Source organism: Falco peregrinus, chromosome 12 (genome assembly GCF_023634155.1).
Source record: "Falco peregrinus isolate bFalPer1 chromosome 12, bFalPer1.pri, whole genome shotgun sequence".
In the NCBI taxonomy this organism is placed as follows: Eukaryota; Metazoa; Chordata; class Aves; order Falconiformes; family Falconidae; genus Falco; species Falco peregrinus.
Genome location: NC_073732.1, coordinates 19,635,287 through 19,659,114, shown reverse-complemented (window position 1 = coordinate 19,659,114; position 23,828 = coordinate 19,635,287). Strand labels below are relative to the sequence as shown.

General features: G+C 43.0%; 1 protein-coding gene across 6 annotated transcripts in view; it reads right to left on the bottom strand.

Annotated features, from left to right (window-relative positions):
• MCF2L2 (MCF.2 cell line derived transforming sequence-like 2) overlaps positions 1-23,828 on the bottom strand; it is a 181,237-nt gene that overhangs the window by 151,603 nt on the left and 5,806 nt on the right. The window contains exon 1 of one of the 6 annotated variants that reach the window (XM_005235543.3): positions 7,146-7,481. The exons of 1 other annotated variant lie outside the window; for it this stretch is intronic. In XM_005235543.3, coding sequence (XP_005235600.1) covers positions 7,146-7,287 — 142 coding nt within the window. In that variant the 5' untranslated portion in view covers positions 7,288-7,481. Of the gene's footprint in view, positions 1-7,145; positions 7,482-23,828 lie in introns of those variants that run through there. 4 more of the 6 variants (XM_055817345.1, XM_027783979.2, XM_027783981.2 and 1 more) reach the window with 4 other exon arrangements.

Sequence of the window (23,828 nt, the reverse complement as noted above, 5' to 3'; positions counted from 1 at the left end):
GGGCAGCTGTCCTCTACTAGATATGATGTAGCAGTAACATCGTGCTTCTTCTCCATGTCCTGCCATCAGTCAGGCTCAAAAAAAGACAAGGGTAATTAATTTTATAGATAGGGAAACTGAGGCATGGGGAGAGGTATTCAGGTCACCAGCCAGCCTCAGTTGCCCCCTGCCTGTAAAATGAGGAGCCCAAAGTTGTCTATACAGACAGGCTATTGGAGTGGATCTGTCTTAAGGATCACACAACCAGTGTTTCCATCCTTCCCCTATCAGCCAACCAACACAAACCATCACAGTGTTTATAGTACAGCATGAGAAAACTAACAGAATTTTATATGTAGTTACAGATAAATGCCAAACCAAAATAGAGCATCACCATGCTAGGTATGAGGTAAGTATGAAACCTTAAGACACCTGTAGGGTTACAGACAGGTACTACTAGGGGGATAAAGGTGGACTACAAGAGCAGCAAGATGCACAGTATGTTTTTACATTGCATTTTCTTTCCCCAGCCTCTCTTAAACTGCATGCTAACCACATGAATTTACCAGCTGTAGTGAGTGTGTAATGTTACTCTCTGCTGCCCGTACTGATATAAACTTTCACATATAACCAATTTACAATCAAAATCTGTCTCACACTGTAGATGTGTTTTGCTCTCAGGTGGGGATGCTGTGGGTGGAAGATTCACCTCCACCTCTGTTTGGACAGTTAAACAGCCTCGTTACGCACCGCACCAAGACCCAGCTCATCTCCTGTGGGAGCCCCAGCTCACAGCAGAGTTCCCCAGCCAAGGTCAGTGTAGTGCACTGCCCTCTCCGGGCAGCATTCACAACCTGCCTGCGGAGACTCATCCACTCTAGCAGCAGAGGTGGAAGAAGCTCCAAAGCGTTATGGACAAGTGTCACATCAGCATAAGCAGTTGATAAATGCACCAGATTACACTCTGAAAAAGTCATTTTAATCCTCTGTGTAGAGATGCTGTACAAGTAGCAGATCCAGCTGTGGAGTTAGAAGACTAAACACTACCCTGCAAGTGAACGTAGATCACTAACTTTATGCTGGGTTCCCGAGATAGAGAGAGGAATGAACTCACCATAGAAGAGGCACCAAGAAATTCCTCTCGGTCCACTACATGCTCAAAGGAAAGCTCATCAGGCAGCACTTCCAGTTTCATAAACTAGATTTACAAGTTTTAGACATTTTTCATTTGCATGATTAGTAAAGGTAATTTCAGTGTGCATCTGTAAAATGTCTTTGCCAAGCTGAAAAGGCTTAATTGTGCCACTCTCAGTAGAACAATATTTGTACGAGTCAAATATTACCCCATCAGCATACAGCATAATGAATAGACTAATGCTGAAGTTTCAGATTTCATTACTGGTAAGCATCTGCAGTACATATGGAAGTTTACTTAAAAAAAAATAAACCCCCCTGATCTTCAGCTGCTATAACACACCCCAGTTCCATTGAAATAACTTGCACCACGCAAGCATCTGCCCCCACAGGTTTGTGTGTTCACACCTATGGGTATGGGTCCCAACAGATGACAAGGAATGGCTCATACCCAAGTGCCTCTAACCCAGAGATCTTCCTCCCAGATTCTTCCACTGCAGGACCAGGGGGGGCCGCTAGGTTCATTGTGTTTGACTTGTTGAACACACAAGAAGTTCACAGAAATTGGATTAAACTAGCATTTAGCTCTTTAATCTTATGTTAAAGACTCCAGGCAACTGCAAATCCTCTGTTTCCCCTACAGCTGGCCTAACACAAAGAAATTGGCTTCAGTTTCAAAGTTCTCACTTTAATTTCCATCTTATTGTGGTTTTGACTTAAATTGTTAGTTGCCCCCAATTTCATCCTTTCTCTGGCAGATCTCCCTTCTTGAGTCTAGTGGCAAAGGAAAAAATGGAACAAAGTATCCCATTCCTTTACCTCTTTACATCTCACCTCAGCTTTTCCCCAATGCTAGCAGAGGATGACCTTACTAGTTAACAGTATCCTCGTTTCATAATCAGATCTTTAGTCATGTAGACCCTGGCTCCTCAGAGGCCCCTACAGCAGCACACTGTATCAAGGTGGTGACTCAAGAGTTTAGACAAATTGCCTGAATTCAGCAATGCCCAATTTAATGACTCACAGGAAAAGGTTCTGCATATGAATAAAGTGATGTCTCTGTGGAGAACAGAGCTGCTGACACATCCTGGCTTAGAAAGAGGGGGGTGGGGGGGTGGGGAAGTGTTTGGTCAATAATTCTTGTCTGTTGTAAAAGCCTGGATGACTTTTTTGCTTGCCCTTGAGAAATGGAATGAACTAATAGTATCAGAAATCTGTGCAACAAGACATTTGGCATAGCCCAAGTATTCATATAGGAGACTGGGCTGCTACAAACAAGCTTTAGTTATCATTCTTTTATACTTCAGCATGAGTAATTCTGCTAGATAACATCCAGGTGGTGAAGGAGGAGAGTCCATGGCTCTGAAACCTCACTGGGCAGGCTAATCCACAGCAGGACGCAGATAAGGAAGCAGCACAATTTGTACACAACATACTAGCACAGCAGAATTGGATCTTTAAGTGGGGCTTAAAGGAGCAGAACTGGCTGAAATTGGACAATAAGCTCTGTGAGCATAACCAGGAAGAGCTCTGCACAGATCCTCTCCCACCTCCCTGTACATTCCACTGAAATCTTCTCCCCAGTTTACACTGCAATTTAGGCAATACAAAAAAGCAAACTGAGCTATTATCTTGTGGTAATAAGTCCCACAAGTTAACAAAACATTACCAATTACAGCAATCTGTCTATCTGTGTTTAATGCTTTTCCATTTCACCAAGTTGTTTCTTATTCTTTTGTCGTGGGAGGAAGGGAAAAACATAAATACCCAGAAGGCCTCTGCTATAACTTGCCCTCTGAGAATTTGTTCTCTTGATCTTCTCAGTACTACTTATCTCTCAAAACTAATTTTAAATGGAAATCAAGCTATGCTTTCCCTATTTTCATCACCATTTTCTAGACTTTTCCGATTAGGTCAACAGGGTTTAGTATAGCTCAATAGCAGCAGACCAGGCTGCATATCAATGGGAACAGGTGAAAAGAGACAGAAGCATCTAAGATAAGGATCTTTTCTTAGAAAAACCTCTATGGAAAACAGTATATCTTATTTTAGCTATTTTCTTTGCAGTGAGAGCCAGATTAAAGTTATCCCAGGTTCCCTAGGTAGCATTTTACATTAAAGAGAATAGATATTGAATGCAAATACAAGAAAAATTGAGCTATGCACAAGGAGGCACTGTGACTGAGTCTCAAGGGGTTTAGAAATACCTTCTACTTACACTGAGGATTTCAGTCTTTCATGCAACAGTCACTTTCCCCAGTAACCAGCACCTTTATGGTAAGGTCAGCATTTCTCATTTATTTCAGTATTGAAGGTGGAGAAGCTCCAAGAAGTCCAATAAATTCCAGCCTGAACTCATTCAGCTGGGATTTCCTTCCCAAGATAACACTATAAATCCTTAACTGCTCTAAAACCATTTCCAATACTTAGTCCCTTCTTCTCCCTGAACAGATAGATCTGAAAAACCGCTTTTCTTTTCCAGCAGTAAGAGAGACACAGCAGCAGAACTGAGAACAAGCAGCCATGATTACTGGGCAGACCGAACTGCGGCATGCCTCTGTCCTATGGAAGAACAAAATCAGTACTCTGTCAGTACAAGAGGCATGTCCCCATTTTACTGGCAAGGAGAGTCTTGCCTGGTTTTGCAGCAACAGCAAAATCCTGAAGAGCCTCAGCAATGAGCTGCATTCTCCTTAGTATCTGCAGATTCATTACCCTGGTTTATGCAGCCACCAGCCTTGAGCACAGATGAAAAACACACATTTATTCATTTTAAAATATATAATCTGCATGCAGCCTCAAGCTCCACAGCATGCAAAAATACAGTCTAACCAGCCAATGCTCATCCATCCATGTAAAGCCCCAGTAGATGTGTGGTCCCACTGGAGGACACGAGCATCACAACAAGGCAGACTAATTAAAAGCATCTGGGGACAGAGGGGGCCAGTTCAGCAGGCAGTGTCCTCAAGCATAAAAGATTTTAACCAGCAATTGGGTAACATGAATAGTCATGTCAGTGCTGAAAAGGTACATGAGCTACTGTACAAAAAACGATGCATTTCATGACAAGAGGCTAAGCTTTGCTTTCAGCTTCAGTGTCTCTTTTGTGAGGAACTGAAAGGGCTACTACAAGAAGGATCAACTCTGGACTGGAGTCCCTGCCACATTTCTTGCCTGGCTTTCTGGGGGCTCTTTCCCCTCATATGTCAGTTATAGCACCTTGGAGCTGCAGCTCCCAGGGAAAGTCTCGAGGTCATACACTAGTACTCAAAATAGCACCATTTGTACATTAGACCACAGAGGGGACTTCAGCACCCATAGGCCAGCTCATACAGCAAGGTCCTTCCTCTGGCTGTTACAGGGAAGCAGGGCTGTGGAGCTCTGAGCAGACATCACATGGCCATAGCATAGGGAGACCATCCTTCAAACTGGCCCCCCACAGCAGCACTTCCTTTCCATAAGCATTCACTATTTTCACCTCTTTACATGAAGAAAAAGCTACAACCACACTTTCAAATGCTCACCAAAACAAATAACATTGATTCCAAGGAAGCTTTGAACTTGCATGATCCAGGAGCTGGATTAGCTTGGCACAGCATTGTTTGCTATGGGGTACTGCTGATGGCAGGTAGGTTACCTGCGGGTCACTGCAGGCCTGACCACAACCACATGGTCTCTATTGCTGCTGTAGTTACCTGGGTGCCTTCCATCTCTTCTCATTACAATATTTAGTACAAGAGATAAAATTGCCACAGAATATTCACAGGGCTCCATAGATGTGGCCTGTATGTGAAAAATGCTTCATACTTTGGAGCGCCTGAAGTACTGAGTAAGCACTAGCCAATTAGTCCTTAACAATGCTCCAGTTAGGTCTTTACATTGCACAAAGCGTACCCCTAAGGGAGAGTCAAGTCAGAACATGCCACAGAGATCCTGCATTGGCCACTATGTTTAGACAGAGCCAGCCTGAGAAAGAGGCACACATCCACCCCTGGAGCTTGTCAATGAATTTTTGCTAGTAACAAAGGGCTAGCAAGATGGGGCAGATAAAGTTCAAGTCCTCCAGGACAGACCATTTTTCTTTCCCTGTGTTTATGCAACACCTAATGCAAAGGGAAACTGGTCTAAGCTTCAAAGGATAGTCATAGCTACATCACCAGGATCCAATATTTATGGAGGCGGGTAATTCCCACTTCTTCCACCTCACAGATCAGAAAATTATGGCCAAAACAACACAAGAGATGAGTACAGAGTCAGTTCAAAGCAGGAGAAAAGAACCCAGGCAGTGGTGGTGGTATAAATTCCCGTGCCACCTTGCCAGCTCCTTAGCCCCCTTCTAACATCATCACCGCATGCAGAGCTGTCACTGGTGTATTCTCACAGAACACAGCTCTGATGCACGCAAGCTGAAGGAACTTGACCCCAACAATAACCTAACTTCTGCCCCTCCTGCAGCCTCATTTGCCAAATTTAAAACACACACAGCAAAGATGCTTTCTGCCTTACAAAATGGCAACAGGCTCAGACCGATTTGACACACTGTTCTCTAGCAGAAAATTTTTTTCCAAAGGATTTCCGCCCATAATACTATGCCAGGTCATCTCTCAACAGGAGAAGCAGGGACAGAGTTTCCCTGGGAACAGTAACCATGGCAAAGCTCTTCCTAGTGTCTTCCCTTCCCTACCTACAGGAAGAAAAAGAACAGCAGATGCCTGAGCTCTGCCTCCAGCAGGCCCACAGGCCCCCAAAGCCGTGAGCAACCTGGAAGCACCTGATCAAAGAGTCAGGAAGGAACTTCAATTAATTCTGTTCTCTCTTGTACTCAGATACCAGATATTTCTGCCATGCTACACAACTCTGAATGCCTCGTTACAAAGACTGGAACTGGAAACATTAGAGTTACTGAAAGGTCAGCCAAATACAACACCACATAGGTAGGCACTGAGCCCAAAAATCAGCACGGGTAGATGGCCAACAGAAGCAGAGGTACAATGGACTGGCTTTGCAGTTTTCAAACCGTGGCATTGTGCATTAGAGCCCTATTAAAGAAAGCATCTGCAAATCCCAATTTGTAAGCAGTAGCTGCCAGCAGATGACCTGCTTCTGGTCCACCTCTTTTCTGCAGAATATTCTCGATTTACCAGATTGAAATGCAACTCTCTTATGATTTAATTGGCTCTTCAGCAAATAAACAATTCAACCTGAAAGTACAATCACATTGCATGCTTTCAGGGATCTTTTTGTCACATACTAGTGAACATGTTATGAAGTTCTGGATTTGAGGTTTGCTAAGTATTTATTCAAGTTAACAGAGCAAATAAAAAACCAAAGGGTTCCTTGATTAATCTTTCTCTCAAATGACACAGAAAAAGTGTTCTATGATTCAGCAATCTTGCTGTGTGACTGAACAGTCAACAGCCTAGATTTCAACTACCACCACTCCACTTCAGAGTTAACATGCAGTTAGCACAAATTGCCAGGACACCAGCAACCCACTCAGAGTAGAATACTGCCCTGTACCCAGACTGACCCATGCAGAGCACAAAAAGCTTGATAGTCCAAGTTTGTCACGAGTAAAGTGAAACCAAAATCTTTACAGTGAAAAAGTTATCAACCTTCTACATCATAATTTAGGAGCACAGGATGACAGAGTCAGCTGGGTCATGAAACCCACTGCCCCAACTCCTTACATTCATTTCAAAAAAGTATTTTACATTCACATCAAATACCTGCTCCAGACATATACAGAAACCTCAGTGTCTAACACTCAAGCAAAATAAACATTTTTCAGAATGAGTCTAGCATTCATTTTAAACTCCTCCAGGTCAAATCACTGGAAATATTCCAGAAACATACAGCCAAGTAAAATGATGCACTTATACCTGAGTTAACATTCAAACCCAGCCAGCTGTCTTTATTTACCACTGACTCCTCAAAGCATTAGAAAAATAATCTTTTTGCAAATCTCCAAGGAATGCAATGCAGCTAACACTATGAGAAGATGCTATTTCTTTTAAAGATGCTGCACATACCTTTCTTTGTCATGCGTTCCAGTCTAATGCATCCTCCTATAAAATCATGATAAGATTTCATTTCTCCTTCTGTTATCCGGACGGCAGTGAAAGGTGGATTCCTGGGCACCTGTTGTCCACATTTCCGACATCGAGAAGCCATTGCCACAGCTCAGGAGACTCTTGCCAGGAACCTGCTCTCTTGGTTTGCTGGAATCCAGCCTGATTCTTCAGCCGTCAGTCCAGGCTGGTGACTTTATCCCACTTAGTTCATTCAAGGTCACCCTTGCCAGCAGGATGTTCGCCATTGCAATTGGCTAAGGCTTTTATAGGCTTACTGACTGCGTTTGTTTCTCCCTCCTTGCTTTCAATATCAGTTTACTTTATTCTCTCATTCAGAATGAAAGCTGTGAACCTCAGCACAGCCCATGGCCTGAATGACTTCCTTATCATTAATTTAAAGCTATCTTATAAGCAGCAATGAAGAGAGAAGATCCCAGAAGCATGTTGCAAGATCACAGAATATCTCTTAAAGAGCATGCCGGATATATTCACAAAGAATTTTTCTTTAAGAAACGGTTTTTCTTCATAGGTTTTGGTCCCTTTCAGGCTTATGATTTTATGATTCTTCATCACCGAGATGATTTTTTTTACTTCTGCATTTCAGCTTGGACAGTACAAGGAGACTGCTCTGCAGAGCTGCTCAACCAATTACTCATATGTCTGGCGGCAGTTACTGGGAGGCTGCAACTGTACAGAAAAGCCCTCTGCTGCTGTGCACGGTCCCTGCTCATAAGATCTGATAATCTAAATGAACACAGTAGCAAATAGAAGACAGAAGAAAAACACTGCTGTCAGACATGCTCTGCTAGCTGTGCAACCCCTCACCCAGTTTATTTTTTTTTAAAAAAGTTTGATCCATCAGTTTGACACCAAAATGAGAGACTTGAAACATATGTTTAGAAATTTCCCTTTGAAGGGGCTTTTTCACCTTTGAATAATTACTATAATACAACTCACTGATCGGAGAGTCTTGGGAAGAAACTAGCACTGGGGAACTGAGTGCAGGGAGCACTCAATCCTGATGCAGTGAAATAAAAAGGAGCCTTCCCTGGGGTCAGGAGGGGACTGCACAGGAGATGCAAGAACAGGCACAAGGTCAGTACTGGTGACAGGGCAAAGAATACAATGAGAACTTAATAAATCAGGGCTGAGCTGCAACCCAGAGCTCAACTGCAGGGACTTGAGCACAGAACAAGCTTCCTCCAAGGATCTTAAACAGAGGCCAGGAGAACCTTTGCCTCCCTCTGCTTCAGTTGCTACCACCTGTTGGCACTTTACATAGCTGCATCCAGTGTCCTTCAGCTCATGGCCCTCTCAGACCATATCTGATAGCCCTAGACATGGAGTGGGAAAGGAGAAGCCTAACTAATACAAATCAGAGACTAAACTTAAGGGAGTAAAGATGCCCAGGAGAAAAAAAAACCTCACACAGTGCCATTACTAAAATGGTGAATAACTAAATAGACTGGCATGAATGCCTGAAGCATACAGAAGTCAATACCCTCCTACTTCCCCGTTCCACAACCTTCTGCAGCTTCTCCCCTGCCAGGTCCACTGCTCCTCAACCAGTGAGTTGTTCAAGCTTTCCAACGTGCACAAACTGACTACGGAGAAAAACAGCTACCAGACTTGAGGAGCAGGGAGTCTCAGAACCTCTCCTTTTGATGAAAGGAAACTATAAAGGGGATTTCCACACTTAAATGAAAAGATTTGTGCTCCCTTCCACTCCAGCTTTGCTGCATGGCATAAAGCTGTCACCCTCCTGCTCTTTGCCAATACCCTACCTGCTAAGTGAGGACAATGATGTACTGAGCTGTTGGGTGGCCTGATTCATTAGCATTTGTAAAATATTTATTAGAGCTTCCATACAGAAATCCCCAGGGGACTGAAATATTTTACAGATAAGGAGAACAGTGGTACAGAAGGCAAAATTAATTTGTAGAAAACTGTCATCCTGAGATAAGAAAACTAGAAACACAACCCAGCAGTTTTATCTGAAAGCCTTTCTTCCATCCTCTTTTCTTTCGTTACAGGGCCTCAAGGTGTCCTTCCGTATACAGGCAAACACGATGTACCTTGGAAAATAAGCTTTTCTGACAACACGTTCATGTGTATGTCTGAAACAGAATAACTGCACTTCGACCTTGCCCTTATATAAAAATACAATGAGGGAGAATCCAGCATTTGTGGCAATACACTTCTGTTTGCCATCCTCCCTCCTTGTGTACACTGTTCCCACTGGTGTCCACATGGCTTCACAACAGGAGGATCTATGAGACACTCTGTTCCAAGGCAGGGAGATTTGATGCTGAAAGTGGGACAAGAAGATATCTGCCCTAGGTGTGAACTTTTGAAGCACAGGTAGCCACAGCACACACCAGGAAAACGATCTAAAAAACATCTTTCCTTAGGAAACACTGATGCATTACAACACTAAATACACATCTCTGATGCCTGGGGTACCATTGCCATCACCCAACTCCAAACAAAACCAAAAAAAAGCTGACTGTAGCTGCTATGCATTTAGCAACCAGGCACATGATGTTTATTTCAAGGACTGAGTGCTGTGCTGCAAGAACTAGGATGGATGGACAGAAGGATCTGTTTCTTCTCCTGCAAGTTTCATTTCATTCACATTTCACAGGCAGCTGGGCTAGCTTCTCCTGACATATGGGAAACCTTTGACATGGGAGCACTAAGACCTGCACTGTTTCCTACCACACAAATTACCACTTCTGTACTGCACTGGATCTATCTGCACAGGAGCTACTGCAAGAGCTGGCTTGCAGGAACACTCATACATAATGTTACCAAACATGCACTCAGCACGGATAACAGATTCTTCACAATTTTCCTCTGTTAGTTAAAAGGTATCAGTCTGACTGGAAGCAAGTTATGCTCTTTGCATGCAGAAGATTGTAGTAGAGGGAGCAGGTACAGAAGATGGCGAGCATGCTTACTTGGGTCTTCTCCATAGATCACAGAACAGAAGGGGGTTACTTCCCTGCTGCTCCAGACAGCCACAGCAAAATGTTTGGAAAAGCTAAGGAAGAGGACATTTCCTACTCATGAATTGCCAGCATTGCCTAGCAACATCATCTGGGTTGGTCTGTCAATGAATAAGCAAGTAAATCCATGTAAGAAAATGTCATCACAAATTAAAAAACTCAAACCCAAAACCCAAACAAAAAACAACTAAACAAAAAATCCCAACTACCCAGATATCCCCAGAGATTCCATTAACCAAAACAAACTGAGAAACTAGTGCAGTTCCATTAGAAATGCCAGTTTACCTTGGAACTGGAGCTTGCTAGGAAGTGCTTGCTGTCATGACTGCATAGCCAGAGGACTGCCATAAATTTAAACTGATTTAACTAATTTGCCTTTAAGCCCTATACCTCTTTTCATGAAATAACATGCTTCTGCCTCAAAAAAGCAGCGCTCCAATGGCTGGTACCACATTAAGCATTAAACATGCAACACACACATTGGATCTCAATGGTGCTGGGCCCAATGGACATTATTTCTGGTGAAAAGAACTGAGTTTGGAAACAGCATTATGTGCTAAAGGAAATTGGGAGAGAAGTCTGCTTCTGCTGCATGTGTAAGTGAGGCAACAGAAAAAATACTCTAAAACACTCTCTGCAACTTACCCCCCCAGTCATTAAAACAATTGAGACGAAACAGACATAGCTTTTCCCATAGAGCCTTGTATGAACCATCAAAGTTCTTACACTTCATCAAACCAACAAGTAGATGTGACTGAAAAATTGCCTCTATCCACCAATGATTTAAAAAAAAACCCACACACTCACAAAAGAAACCACCAAAAAAACCCCCAACCCAGTGAGATCATCAGGAGATACCTTATTTATTCATGAAGACTAGCAGCTCCCCTCACCTATATATAGTATTCTACAAGGCTGAGAAATAAGGAATCTAAATCCAATTACACTATTAAAGGTTATGCACATGGAGGCTAAGAAAAATATCCATATTTCAATCTTGAAACCCCAGCTTCAATTTTCCTATTTTTTATGTGAAGTTCTATCTTAAGTTTGAAGTGTTCTTAGATAGCTGTGCTGAAACACACTAGTCCTTTTGCATATACCTTGGTGACTTTCTTTCTGCCTTTCCCACCACCCCGGTCACGAATCTGATAAGCCACAAGGCAGCTTGACAAAAAAGGTTTCTTTTCAGAGCACACTTAGCGCTGTTACAGGTTACATCCATTCCACTTTTCAGCTAGAGAATGGAAACGGGTCTTTTCTGTTAACTTCAATTGATTTTGTTCCAGCTAATAAAAAGCAGACCAGGACTCCCACTCCTTCCCCCTCCTTTTTTAATAAAGGGCTGCATCCCAGGCATTGTTTTAAGCCCCAAGGAGTTAAAGGAACTAGCAGAGGAATCTCTGCTCTTCAAATTACTTTTAGCATACAGCACCGTTGCAATTACAACATGCAGTTACTGCACTAGAAGGCACTAATTCCAGTGCCATATGGCTTCAGAATCTCATTACACTGATCTGCTTAAAGTGATTTCCTAACTGACAAGCAAAACAGTTTTGGTCATGTTCAGCAGCAGAAAACAAGAACTCTGCCACTGTTGGTGCACATTTACTCCCACACAAGCTGCCAAAAGCAGGAGTGAGTATAGCAAAGATCAGAAGACAACCTACCCCAAAAGAACTTCTGTTGCCATCTCAAAGCCCTGTAGGCATCCAGGGCTAATCAAGAACCATTACCATCATTATTTTAAAAAAAACTAAATAAGCACCAGTACCATCACTGCTGGATTGGAGAATCTGGGAGATCAGGAGATCAGTGGAAACTTCATAGACCAAGCAGTGGACCAGACTTGCTGTTGCACCTGCAGGGTTTATTTTATCTAGCTCTCTTGACCTCTGCAGCTATGCACAAACAGAATGCATTCCTGTTCTGCTAGGCATCTGCTTGGCAAGATAAACAGATTCCCAAAGTTACCAATCTGTAAGTGGTACAGGAGTAAAAAGCAGCTAGATCCAGGGTTTGGGTTTGGATGCCAAGTTATTCCAGTCTTGATGATGAAAATGCCTAAGTAAGGCTAAAAGTCTTGCTGTGCATTACATACCCAAAACATTGCTCTTGGCTTAAAGAGTAAGTGGAATAAAATGAAAGACAAGTAAATGCAAAAGGAACAGATGAGAGAGTTACTGGGTAACCCAGAGGTTGTGATCCATAAAATTGGGCATGTCAGGCCATCATTCTCCCACACTCCCTAACACCATGATCACCTTGCCACCCATGCAGCATGTGAGAGGTGGATGCACAGGCACGGTCCTTGTGCCATTGCCCTCCAGCAGTAGCATAAGTGCTGGAAAAGAAAGTTTCTGGACATTAAGACAGGGACATGCTTTTCTCCTTTTTGTACTCTGCCACTGACACACTGAGTTACCTCCAGTGTGATGGTAACCCTGATTCTCGCTGGCACCCAGAACCCTGCACTGTTCCTCTTTCTCTCCCCCTCCTTCATCTTTTTCTCCCTGCAACCAACCACTGGAGCACTTAGACTGCAAAACAGCTGCTGGATCCATGCAGCCAAGACCACCAGGACAGCTTCTTTCTCTGAGAAGCAGCTGTGCACATCCCCTGACAGAAACAGCATTTTTGTTGTTGTTGCAATTCATAACTTGAAGCAGATAAAGAAGAACCAGAAAGACACAAGGATAAAAATAGGATCTGTAAGAATCACAAGGGCTGTTGATACTCAAGGCTTTTGAACACATGCCAAACATTAGCTGAACAGGAAGAAACAGCTTCTCACATTACAAAGTACAGTAAAGGCACTTCCAATATTTTATTGCCATCTCTCAAACACTCAACATCATTACTAGTAGGGTGGGATATTGGACTTTAGGGACTATTGATTTTTTTTTTCCTGTCTGCATGTCTGTGCACTGAGGTTCACTCAGTTACTCTGAGCAGTCCACAAAGTCCTCCTATCCAGCCTTTCATTAACACCAAGGCTTTGACAGATTGGGCCCTCTCAGCTGGCAGATATACATCAAACACACTCCTTTCACATCCCCAAGGGCAAGGTTTGCATCCTTCCAGGGAACCAAGGATAAAATCAGTCAATCACACAGGACAGCTGGACACTTGCATACACCTACACTCAAGCAGTAGGAATTTGTCCTGCTCAATGCATGATGCTTCAGAACTGTTCCTTCCTCATATCCACTCACAGACTGAACCCATGGGCATTCCCAGTTTGCTCTCCTCAGCTTTGTCTTTAAACTGTCAGCTGTAATGGATTATAAGGTTCTAGAAAGACACATCTACAGGCTGATTTCCCAAGTTACACCAAAGTCTGGCATGTAGCAGAAAAAATAAAGATATGGATAAACTGCTAGCATGTGCATCAGTGTACATCATATGTACACTTCATTTACCTCCTCCCCACCCAGAGTACTGCATCACACTTGGTCTTGCAAGACCAAGACACTGCCTCACCACACACAACCACGCTCCCAACCCTCCTCCTCCCCTCCCCAGTGAGCACAATTACTGGCTTTCATCAGCCTAATCTGTCTTGATTCTGTAATGTCTTATAATAGGGAAAACTGACAGGAAACCAAGAGTTTCAATCCTCTGTCAAAACGAAGCAAGAGCTGCTAAAATTATATGGAAAAGAGCCAGCTGGGACAGACAAAGCTTGAGCATAAAAGCTGTCTTTCCTTTTGTTGCAAGCGTAAAATTATCCAGGGACCATATACATCAACAGGCAAGTATGTCCACACAATAAAAATAAGATTTCTAAGTCAGCTTCATATGCAGAAACGTAGAGCTGCATCTGAGATAACTTGTCCTACAAGATGCAATGCAAGGGTTCCGCTATATCACACCAATGCACAAAGACCTTCCCTGTCAACTCAAGTGTCCCACTATAAGGACATGCAGCGTTCACATTGGGATGTGTTAACCACTGCCTGCACCAGGCCAGACCGCCAGCCAACAAATTAAAGACAGTGCTTCGACTTCAACAGTACTATGGGCTTAAAATCACCTAAAGCTGAGTGGTGCCATGTTCTGATGAGGTACAAAAAAAATTGCTCTTTAGCCTGCCAGAAAACCCCACTACAAATGCTTTCTGCTGACCAACACAGATTAACTCAGTAAAACACATCTAAATCCCACATCCGTTTATGGACCTTAGTCCCAATAGGCATAAATCCACTGCATGGAATATAACATTCGATAATGCTTTGTACTTCTCCAGTGATTCTCAGCTGAGCACTTTGGTACCACAGAGAGATTGTTACTCCCATGAAATAGGCAATTTCCCATTTAATTGCCAATAAAAGGATACAGTTTAAGAATAATATTTTTGTTTTGTTTTATTTGAGTATGCAACTGAGAACCATTTGAAAAAGGGGGGAGCAGAGGGTAAATAGGAAGTATTTTACCTGAAGTTTTGCCCCACAAAAGCAAAAATTTGGGGATGAATGTGCTAAAAGCAGATATCCATACATCTCCCACAGGCTCGAGAACCCTTCAGACTTGGTTTATACTGAGGGATATCTTTACATACAAAGACATTCTGCTTAAAGAAGCAACAGCAAAATAGTTTGAAAGCAGCTAAAAGCAGTAGATTCACAATTAGGATTATTCTGTTGTCAAGAATGAAACCACATCAGATTCAGCATTTGAAGTGACTCACTGTTGAAGTGACCTCAAAGTGGACAGGGGCATAAGGATGAAGTAGCATGCCATCCTCCTAGTTGCACCCAAATATTAGTCTGTCTGCACTGGACTTTTGACTCTCTGAGATACTAATGACCTATGCTTTCACTGGTACCACCTGGAGTCAGAGGTATCCAGTCCTTGTTTCAAAGTTCTATAGCAACACTGACATAGATCAGCATGATCTCTCCTGCATCTGCAAACTAGAAATATTTGCCAGCACTGTCTCAGTAGCAGAGCACCCTTTCCAATCAGCTGTACTCACAGCATGGCTCCGAAGATACTGACAGAGGCATGCTGCATACAGGCGGCAGAGAAGGTTGAACAGCACATTATCAGTACATATGTACCACTTGAAGAAGTGAGTAGATGACACATCTGCTGGAGCCTGCACTGATTTAAGAGGGATTCCAGCTCCCAGTGCTTCTGCACTAATGCAGTCAGTTGGTAGAGACCTCTCTTACTGTGAGGACTTTCGTGCCAGCTGACTCCACACCCTGGCAAAGAGCAACACCGCCATAAGACAGACCCTGCTCACCTAACCAGTGCTTCTAGATAGCATTAAAAGGCAACTATAGCACCCAAGAGAACACATGAAAGCCAACCTATCACTCACATTAATTCTTAAGTGATATAGAGACATTCAAAGGAAGCAGCTTCTTCTCAAATGCTGCTTCCTCTTAAGATATTGTAATATCTAAAGTCTTTACTTTTTCTTCCACCTCCTATAACCCTGAAGGCTCCAAGAGCTCTAGGTTAACAACTAATTCCACAAAATTACTATCTACAGTCATTCTGCCTAAAAGAGAATCTAATTGTTTAATGTGCTGGTGAATAAACAACAGTTGTTTCTTGCATCCCTAAGCTCTGGAACATCCATAGGAACTCTTACAAGTAATTATTTTTCTGTCTTTCTTAAGTCTCCAAGCCACGCAAGCTGATAACATTGGACTCGGCTCACATTCCCAGCCACCTGCCTGGCCTCCAGGTCTCCCATGCAGCTTTTCCAGCTTCCTGGTAGCCTTCACCCTCCTACACACCCTTAAAGCATCCCACACAGCATACAAACTTCATTCTTCAGATAAGCCTTCCATACAACTTTCAGGTTACCCATACAGCACACAACCTTCCAACCCCTCTTTTATATTTCCTTCCACACCTGAAAACTTACCTTCTTATTTAATCTCTTTCAGCTGGTATCTCTTTCACAGCTTATTTGGAACAGGCCCTGTAGCAGTTCTCGATGCCACTATTAGTGATAACACATACTCCTAATTGCTACCTGCTTTTCAGGTGGGGATATAATAGTTTCACACCCACTTTAGCCCTTTCTTTGCTGCTCCTTTGTAACATAAATTCACATAATTCTACACAATATTTTTGTCTGTCTCTTGTTTTAAATATACTTGCTTCAAGAATAGCAATCAACTGTGCAAAAAATAGAGCAATATTTTTAATTACTTCAGAAGCATCATAAGAATCCACCAATTAACTTTAAAATCTTAATACAAATAATGAAGCAAAAGGAAAAAATCCTCAGCTGGGAACTGAATCTCAAGGTAATCATACAATTTGTCTAAGATCAATTGCAATAACTACAGTAAAGCTGGAAGATAAAAGGGGACATACCAAGAAATATCCCTTTCTTGGCTGCACCCTTGAACATGGCACACACAGTGTTTCTCTATTTTATATCATTTCTAGATACCTCCACCTTTTCAACACTGTATTTTAAAACAGCATCTTGCCCATTAAAGTTTTGCAGTGTCATTTGTGTCAGGCTAATTACTACTATGTACACTTTCAGAGGCAGCATGCCTGGTAGTGAAGGCTGCTGAACTGAAACTGCTAAGAATGAGCTAGTTTGTTGAAAAAAAACCAAAACCCTAACAAGCAGTTTTAAAATCAGGCTCAATGACTGATCCCAAATATCAGCACTGGTAGTGGACATGGCAGGTATGTTAGAGCATATGGGTTATACTGCGAAAATATTTTGCATTTAGTAGCAGCATGTAGTCAGGATCCTGACTGCGCTAATCAACCTTAACTGCCAGAACATTTTTACCTGAGGCTCCCACCAACTCACTCTCCACCCAATGCTCCAGTTACGCCATTTAAGAGGACCCCTAGTCCATCTTTCTCTTATGCTGTGGGTAATGCCGTTTTCAGCTGCTTTTTCCTGCTGCTCCTGATGTGTAGTTTAGATTTGCTAGATTAACTCATGCCTGATCTATCATTTGAATGTTACCATCTCCGCTTGGGTACTGTGGAACTGCTCTTTGAGGCATGAGGATGATCATACCAATACCAGCCTTATTTTCCTGTGAGGTATATATTTCTAATCTTTGTATTTCCTGGAAGATGTTTATGACTTTTAGTAACTCTTGTAGTGTTCAAATAAGTTATAAAAATCACAACAGACGCTCAGATTTACTGAAGGAGAAGCTGCTATAAGTATAGGCTTGCTTTTATATTTTCTAGAGATTAAGATGAAGGTATGTGCTTACTCTTAAACAGAGAAATGGCTTTTACATAAGACTTAAACTATGGTTCCTAAAGAGATCAAGAATTACACACATGTAGTCAAGTGATGTCCTTCTCTAGTGTATCCCAGTTTAGATGAAAAGCTTAAATGGAGAACTTGTGTACCACAGTTTTCAAAGGTTCAGCACTCATCTTACAGGCTATTTATCTCTGGAGACCATGCCTTTCTTTGAATTCGTGCTGTCTGGGTATTTTGCACCTTGATGCTACTGTAGCATGAACAGGGAAATGGCCTTGCTCCCATGGGGTTTGTGCACAGACATGGTTACACCCTCCTGTGCCCTCTAGTGCCTCCTCAGCAAAAGAGGCAGCAATGGGGACCATCTGAATCTCACTGGATGGGGCTTTATCAACAGGAAGGAACTCCTGGGTACCAAACCCTGCAGTGCCATAAAATCTCTTGGAGACCGAGTGAGGCTCCTCTGTCCAACTATAACACCTCACTTTTCAGCTGATCTGAGAAAGAAATACAAAATCGCTTGACTTTGTACTTGAGGGGCTTTGAAAATCAATAGAAATTGATTCTATTTCTGATGTGCCCTCTGCTGCCCTCTCCCCTGCGGTGGACAAAGCTGCTCCAGCACAGCTGCCATTCCTGAGGCCAACAGACACACACTGTCCCTTCCCCAGGCAGCAGCCCTGCTCTGGTGTCCTGCTGGACGGAGGAGGACGCAGAGGATGACTGCTTGTGTGTCATCTCTCCTCCTTCTCATGACTGTACTGGGGAAGCCTTGCGTGGTGGTGGCACCCCAGCTCTGCAGGGGAGTGTGGGACAGGCAGAGCTGCTATTGCAGATATTGGGATAGAATGGGCACAGAATATCACTAACAAACTCCTCTGCTTCTGTCCAACAAAGTGCACTTGGCTGCTAGCTTCTTTTCCCATTCAAGATACAGCTATGCACGAGGCTCTGCTGTACAGCCAGAGTATACTACAACATGATCCAAAACGACAATTGCACGTTGCTGAAACTGATTCTCCACTAGCTGAAAACAAAGCCAGAAAGTAATATTTTTATGAGCTACAAAAGAAGGACCAAAACGTTTACCTCAAATTGAACTGTGACTTCAAAGTCTGCTGTGGAGCCTCTCCTGGCTTCTGCAACGTGGAAGGGGATAAGATACTAAACGTTGACAACAGTGCAAAATCTGAGACAGATGAAATGGTGGTAGTAGCTTTGAATTTCTATTTTAAAACATGAGGAATTTTGTTTTCACAAAATAAGCTGATCCCCATAACAAGGATTAATCAGATTTTGCCAGCAACCCTCCTGTTGGGAACCTCCACAACTACTGGCATGTTACTGCTGGGAGCTTTCCGATTAGTTATGCACCTAATTACAGCTTAGGGTCATACTAAGGCCATAGCTATTTCTGTTTGAAATAACATTTTCTCTGAATATTACAAGATCAATAGTATGGCTTCTATGTATGTCATCAGCTTTGGCTTTTATGCTGCAAACACCAATATTGATCACTTCAGAAATAAAGCCTTGGCTTCAGAGACCTCTGAACCAAAGTGTAATGGGTAAGAGTGAACTTCAGACTCAAAAGGGGGAAATATTTATAGTCACGCTTTGTTATGTGAAAGATTATTGATTAATAACAAGAGGCAAACTCTCCTGATAGTAATTCTAGCCACAGCAATTCTATTAGAATGTGAGCTCCATACCAGAAGAAAATGCATTTGAAGTGTTGAGGTTATAACATACATAATTAACAGATGGCATATCCAAACTTCACATCTCCAAATCATCTCATTACTACTTATCATCATTACAAGAACTGCATGTGTCTGCTGCAGTTCTTTCCGCCAGTACCTGTCAGCACTTGCATATCCTCAGAAAATCCTAACTAATCTACAGATATCACAATAACAATAATTAGAGATGCCAGCAACTTCGGGACATTCCTCTACCTATTTGTAATTAAAATATGGCTGCTACCTTAAAGGTCTTCAAATTTAAAGGCAACAACCACTCTCCTGAAATACTGAAAGATACCATTTCTGGGTTTAGACTTTCTTCACCTCTCCACGTTCCAGTATCTTGAAGTGGTTCTCCAGTGTTAACTGGGAGTAACTCCTATAAAATCTCTGGAGCCCAAGGCATGTATTCAAGGAGAGGAGTCAGATCCTGCCAGCAGCTGTTGCCAGGCAGACCACAATGCTGTATGTTATCATTGTTTGTCTTGTATTTATGTCTTGCAACTGCAGATAACTGCTCTCGTATCCAGGGCCAGCTGTAGAGAATTCATTGCCCAAGGGAAACTGGAAATCACACATCTCAGAGTCGTGCAGAGAAAGCAATAGCTAAATGGTTCGCAGCCCCTCATATCTCGTTGCCCTGGGCAACAGCCTGCACTGCGGAAGTGGCAGATCCAGCCTTTCTCATATGAAGTCTGTAACATATGGTGTTAATATATGGATTGATACTATGAAAACCCTACTGTAGTACCTTTGTTTATGCACCCACCCATATCACCTAATATGTGAGCACCCCAGTTTCAGGATAAGAGCTGCTGGTTTTCATCCAAGATCTCTGAGACACAGATGGAGATAACTGGGAGAACAGAGATTATAGCCTGCGTTCACGCAAGTTGGGTGTCTGACTCAAGATCCTCTCAGCCTGGCTTTCCTTGAGCTTTTACAGGAACCAACCCAAGATCCCCAAATGAACCCGGGGCAACTCTGACAGTAGGTCATAAGTCTCAGCTCCCAAGGCAGCGCCTGCACTGTGCTGCCTCTTAAACCTGTTTGCAGCAGGGGCTACAGCTGAGTACACTCAGATGAAAATATCTGGTCCTGCAGAGTGCTGAGTACCAGCAGTTATCCAGTTATTCACACAGAAATATAGAGCTCTTTCCACCTTTCTGGATCAGAGACACTCTGTTGTAATATTGATGAGAGATCATTTCCCATCACCTCTTCACAATGTTTCAAAGGATTTTGGCTTCTGCAGCAATTTAACCTTTGCTCCCATGCTTGAGTAATCCAGGACAGGAATCCATTACTTTTAAAATCAAAAGCTGGGCTAACATCCCAAAAAGAACTTTTGTATCTCTGTTTAAGCTTCCAGAGAGTCAGCTTTGCATTCACTGTAATAGTCCTGCACTTACTGCAATGGGGTCCTCAGGGAACTTCATCTCTGTTGCATTCGTGTAGCTCTGGAATCAGGGAAGCTCTGCCAACGTGAGGGAGGGCTGGGCTGGCTGCCTTGACGTGTCAAACAAGCCCCTGTGTCCCCACATCAGGAGGGCACTAGGTGGGAGTACCTTATACCAGAGCCAAACCATGGGCGCACCTTTGAGGCAGGCAGGGTACTGATGTTGAAATGAGCGGCAGTGCATCTCTATGAAAGCATGGGGAACCAGTGCTTTGGCTGTGCTTGTTTAGCTCTTGACTGTCTAAAGGATGCAGGACGGAAATTTCATGACAGCAGTGATTTCAGAACAACACATTTTCAAGAACACCCCAAATACAATGCACAGCAGGTGCAAAACAGTTTTTGAGCTATTGTGTATGTGTTGTTCTGGTAAAAAAAATAGACAATCATTTCATGACAGCATGGATTTTTGATCCTGGTAGCCTGTCGTTCCTTTGGCCGTATAGTTTGACATATTGTTCTGTACTGTCAGGTTACTCCAATGGCTGGAAAAGATGGAGACAGCAGCTTTGAAAACTAAATCACAGGGTCCACTGCAAATTGAGATTGTCTGTCTCAATTCAGCACTTCATTCCCTACTACACTGCAAGGAATATTCTAATAGAAAACAGGATAAAGGACTATTCACTAATGTTGAATTATTTGTAGACCTCTGCTGAAAGGGCATCAGCCTTCTGTAATGTTGCACTGCAAACAACAAGAAGTGGGTGTGTACAAATGTAATGTAATTTACCCTTGAATAAACTCTGTTGCTTCAGATTTATACCAGCCTGAGTTCACATACTGGACGTGGCTCTTTTCCAGTACATGAGCTCAATCACTCCTCAGAGGCAGTTATGTCTTTAGACTCACAGATGTTATCTATGTTGTGCTTACATGACAGTAGAGCTTGAAGATACTGTGATCTCAACCCAATTGTCCCCTACACATCTGTCCCTATGCCAAAGTGGAGCCTGCTGTCCTTTCCTCCACTAAACTCACAAGCTTTTATTTACAGTGTTTCTGCTTTCAGAGCAGTACCTCCCTCCATGCCATGATTTACAGATCACTTAAGGTATTTACAAGTGATGTTTTTCCATCTATGCATGTAAGAGTTGGCTGTTTCTTCACCCTGTCTCCCTCCTGTTACTTGGTTTCAATTATGGCTGTCTGGTGTATTGGTTAGTGTGAGTCACCAAAGCTCACTGACTAATAATGATCCATGTGCCACGTTATCCCTTTCACATCATTCTCCAGCATTTTGTCATGTAAGTAGGAGCAGGCAGTTTTGTAGAGAACTTGGATTTCTGCCAGTCAGTGACCCACTGACCACCTGGGGAAATCCAGATGTTACTGTGCTGAACATTAAAGTGAAGTACAACAGGCTCAGTCAGTGGGCTATAACACATCAGCATTAACACCAAACATTTATGGTTTATCTTCTCCCAAATGCTTGAAACAAGCCCAGTACCGAAAACCAAGAGAAAATATATAAACGGAGCTAGTGTCATGTACCTGACACTGTGCTGTGAAAATTATTTTAGCAGTCATGCAAGCCTCACCCAGAAAGGTTCACCCTAGACTGAATGCTAAGTCATTCCTTGGAGGCTAAGACAGGCCTCAAACATTGTGTAGAAACAGGGAGAAAGGAGTAACAGCAATGAAATTGATGAAACAGATGCTCTGGTGCTGCAAGCCTCCCAAGCACTGAACCTTTTCCCCCAGGGAGATGTCCTCTCAGGGGATCTCTTGGACTCAGGCACCATATGGAAGGCGACAAAAGGAATTAAATAAAAGATGAGGCAAGAGGTGGAAAAAGGCCCTTGTATTTAATGAGCTGCCAGGAATCGTGATAGATGTCAACTCAGTTTAATTTTCAGCAAGGCCATCTGAGCGTCCCTCTACCACAGAGATGGGAACAGCCAGGGGCTCCTCTCTACCTCCTTTTGGCCTATTTGCTTTTTAATCTCGGGACTTAGCAGTGCAGTATTGGTCACAACTGCTTACTCTGTTAGCAAGCGATGATTTCTGTCAGCACCAGCAGCTTTCATTGTGCCTGACCCAGAAACCTCACACAGAAGGAAACCTCCTACATTTGCGTTCCTCTGGAAAGTCCCCCTGCGTCCTCCTTCCAGGTAGCCCTGGGGCTTGCTCTGGAGTGTTTAAGAGGAGAGGGGAAGTGCCACAGCCTGACTAGCTCACTGAATGATGCTGCAAGAAGTAATTTTTCCTTTGCCTGTGACCTAAGCTACCTCTTTCTTCTTTTATTTAATTATTATTTAATAACCAACATCCCCTCGCCTCAAAAAAAAAAAAAAAAAAAAAAAAAAGGCAAACAAAACCCAACAGAAAACCACAACATAGTGTTTGCAAAAGTCTGCTCTGGAAGGCAGTAGTTTCTGCTTTCTGTCGTATTCAAACTGCCACAGAGGGCTAACACCGTCGGAAATACAGCCCTCAGACAGAGGTGCATTCACGAAAGCCCTGAGAAGAGCCAACCCAAACAGCAGACACATTGACTTGTGTGCAACTGAATTATGCATCTTAGAATAATTCTTTTGAGTCCCTACTACTAATGTGTGGCCACATTAAGGAGAGTGGACTGAATAGAGACCACCAATAGACAAACTACAGAGCCCAGCAGAGCCTTCTAAGGATGCACAGGAGCCACTGCCTGGTATGCATAGCTGTAGAAGGAACCATGGGCACCACCAGTACTAACAGCAAAACTTGGATCCTGCCACCTGACTTTCCTTTAGTAATTTCCTCTCATGTTACACACTCCTCCATGCATTCACTCCAAGAAACAAACATCAACAAGCCATTACTGAGGTAGGCTAGAAAATAAAGGGCAGAGGAAGACTGCTGTAGCATTAGATTTAACAGCAGCAATGTGGAAGCTTTCAAAACAGACAGTGACCCACAGACTGACAGATTGGATCACACCTCAGTTCCATCCAGCCTAGTACCCTGTCTCCAACAGCCACCATCTCAAAATGCGTAAGTGGAAAGTGTGAAAAACCTGCAGCAAGCAGATGGTGGATGGTAGCTACTCCTATTCCCTTTTCTCCCCAACCTCCTGGTCTCTTGCTGACTTCAGAATGAAAGCCCAGGGTTTAACAGCCAGTTTTGGGGAGGTTACCAATAAATGAGAAAACAGCTAGGGCTGTAAGCAGCCTTTCAGTTCTGTGGGGCTCTGCATGGCTCTGCTTATTGCATGCTGCTGTAAAAGAA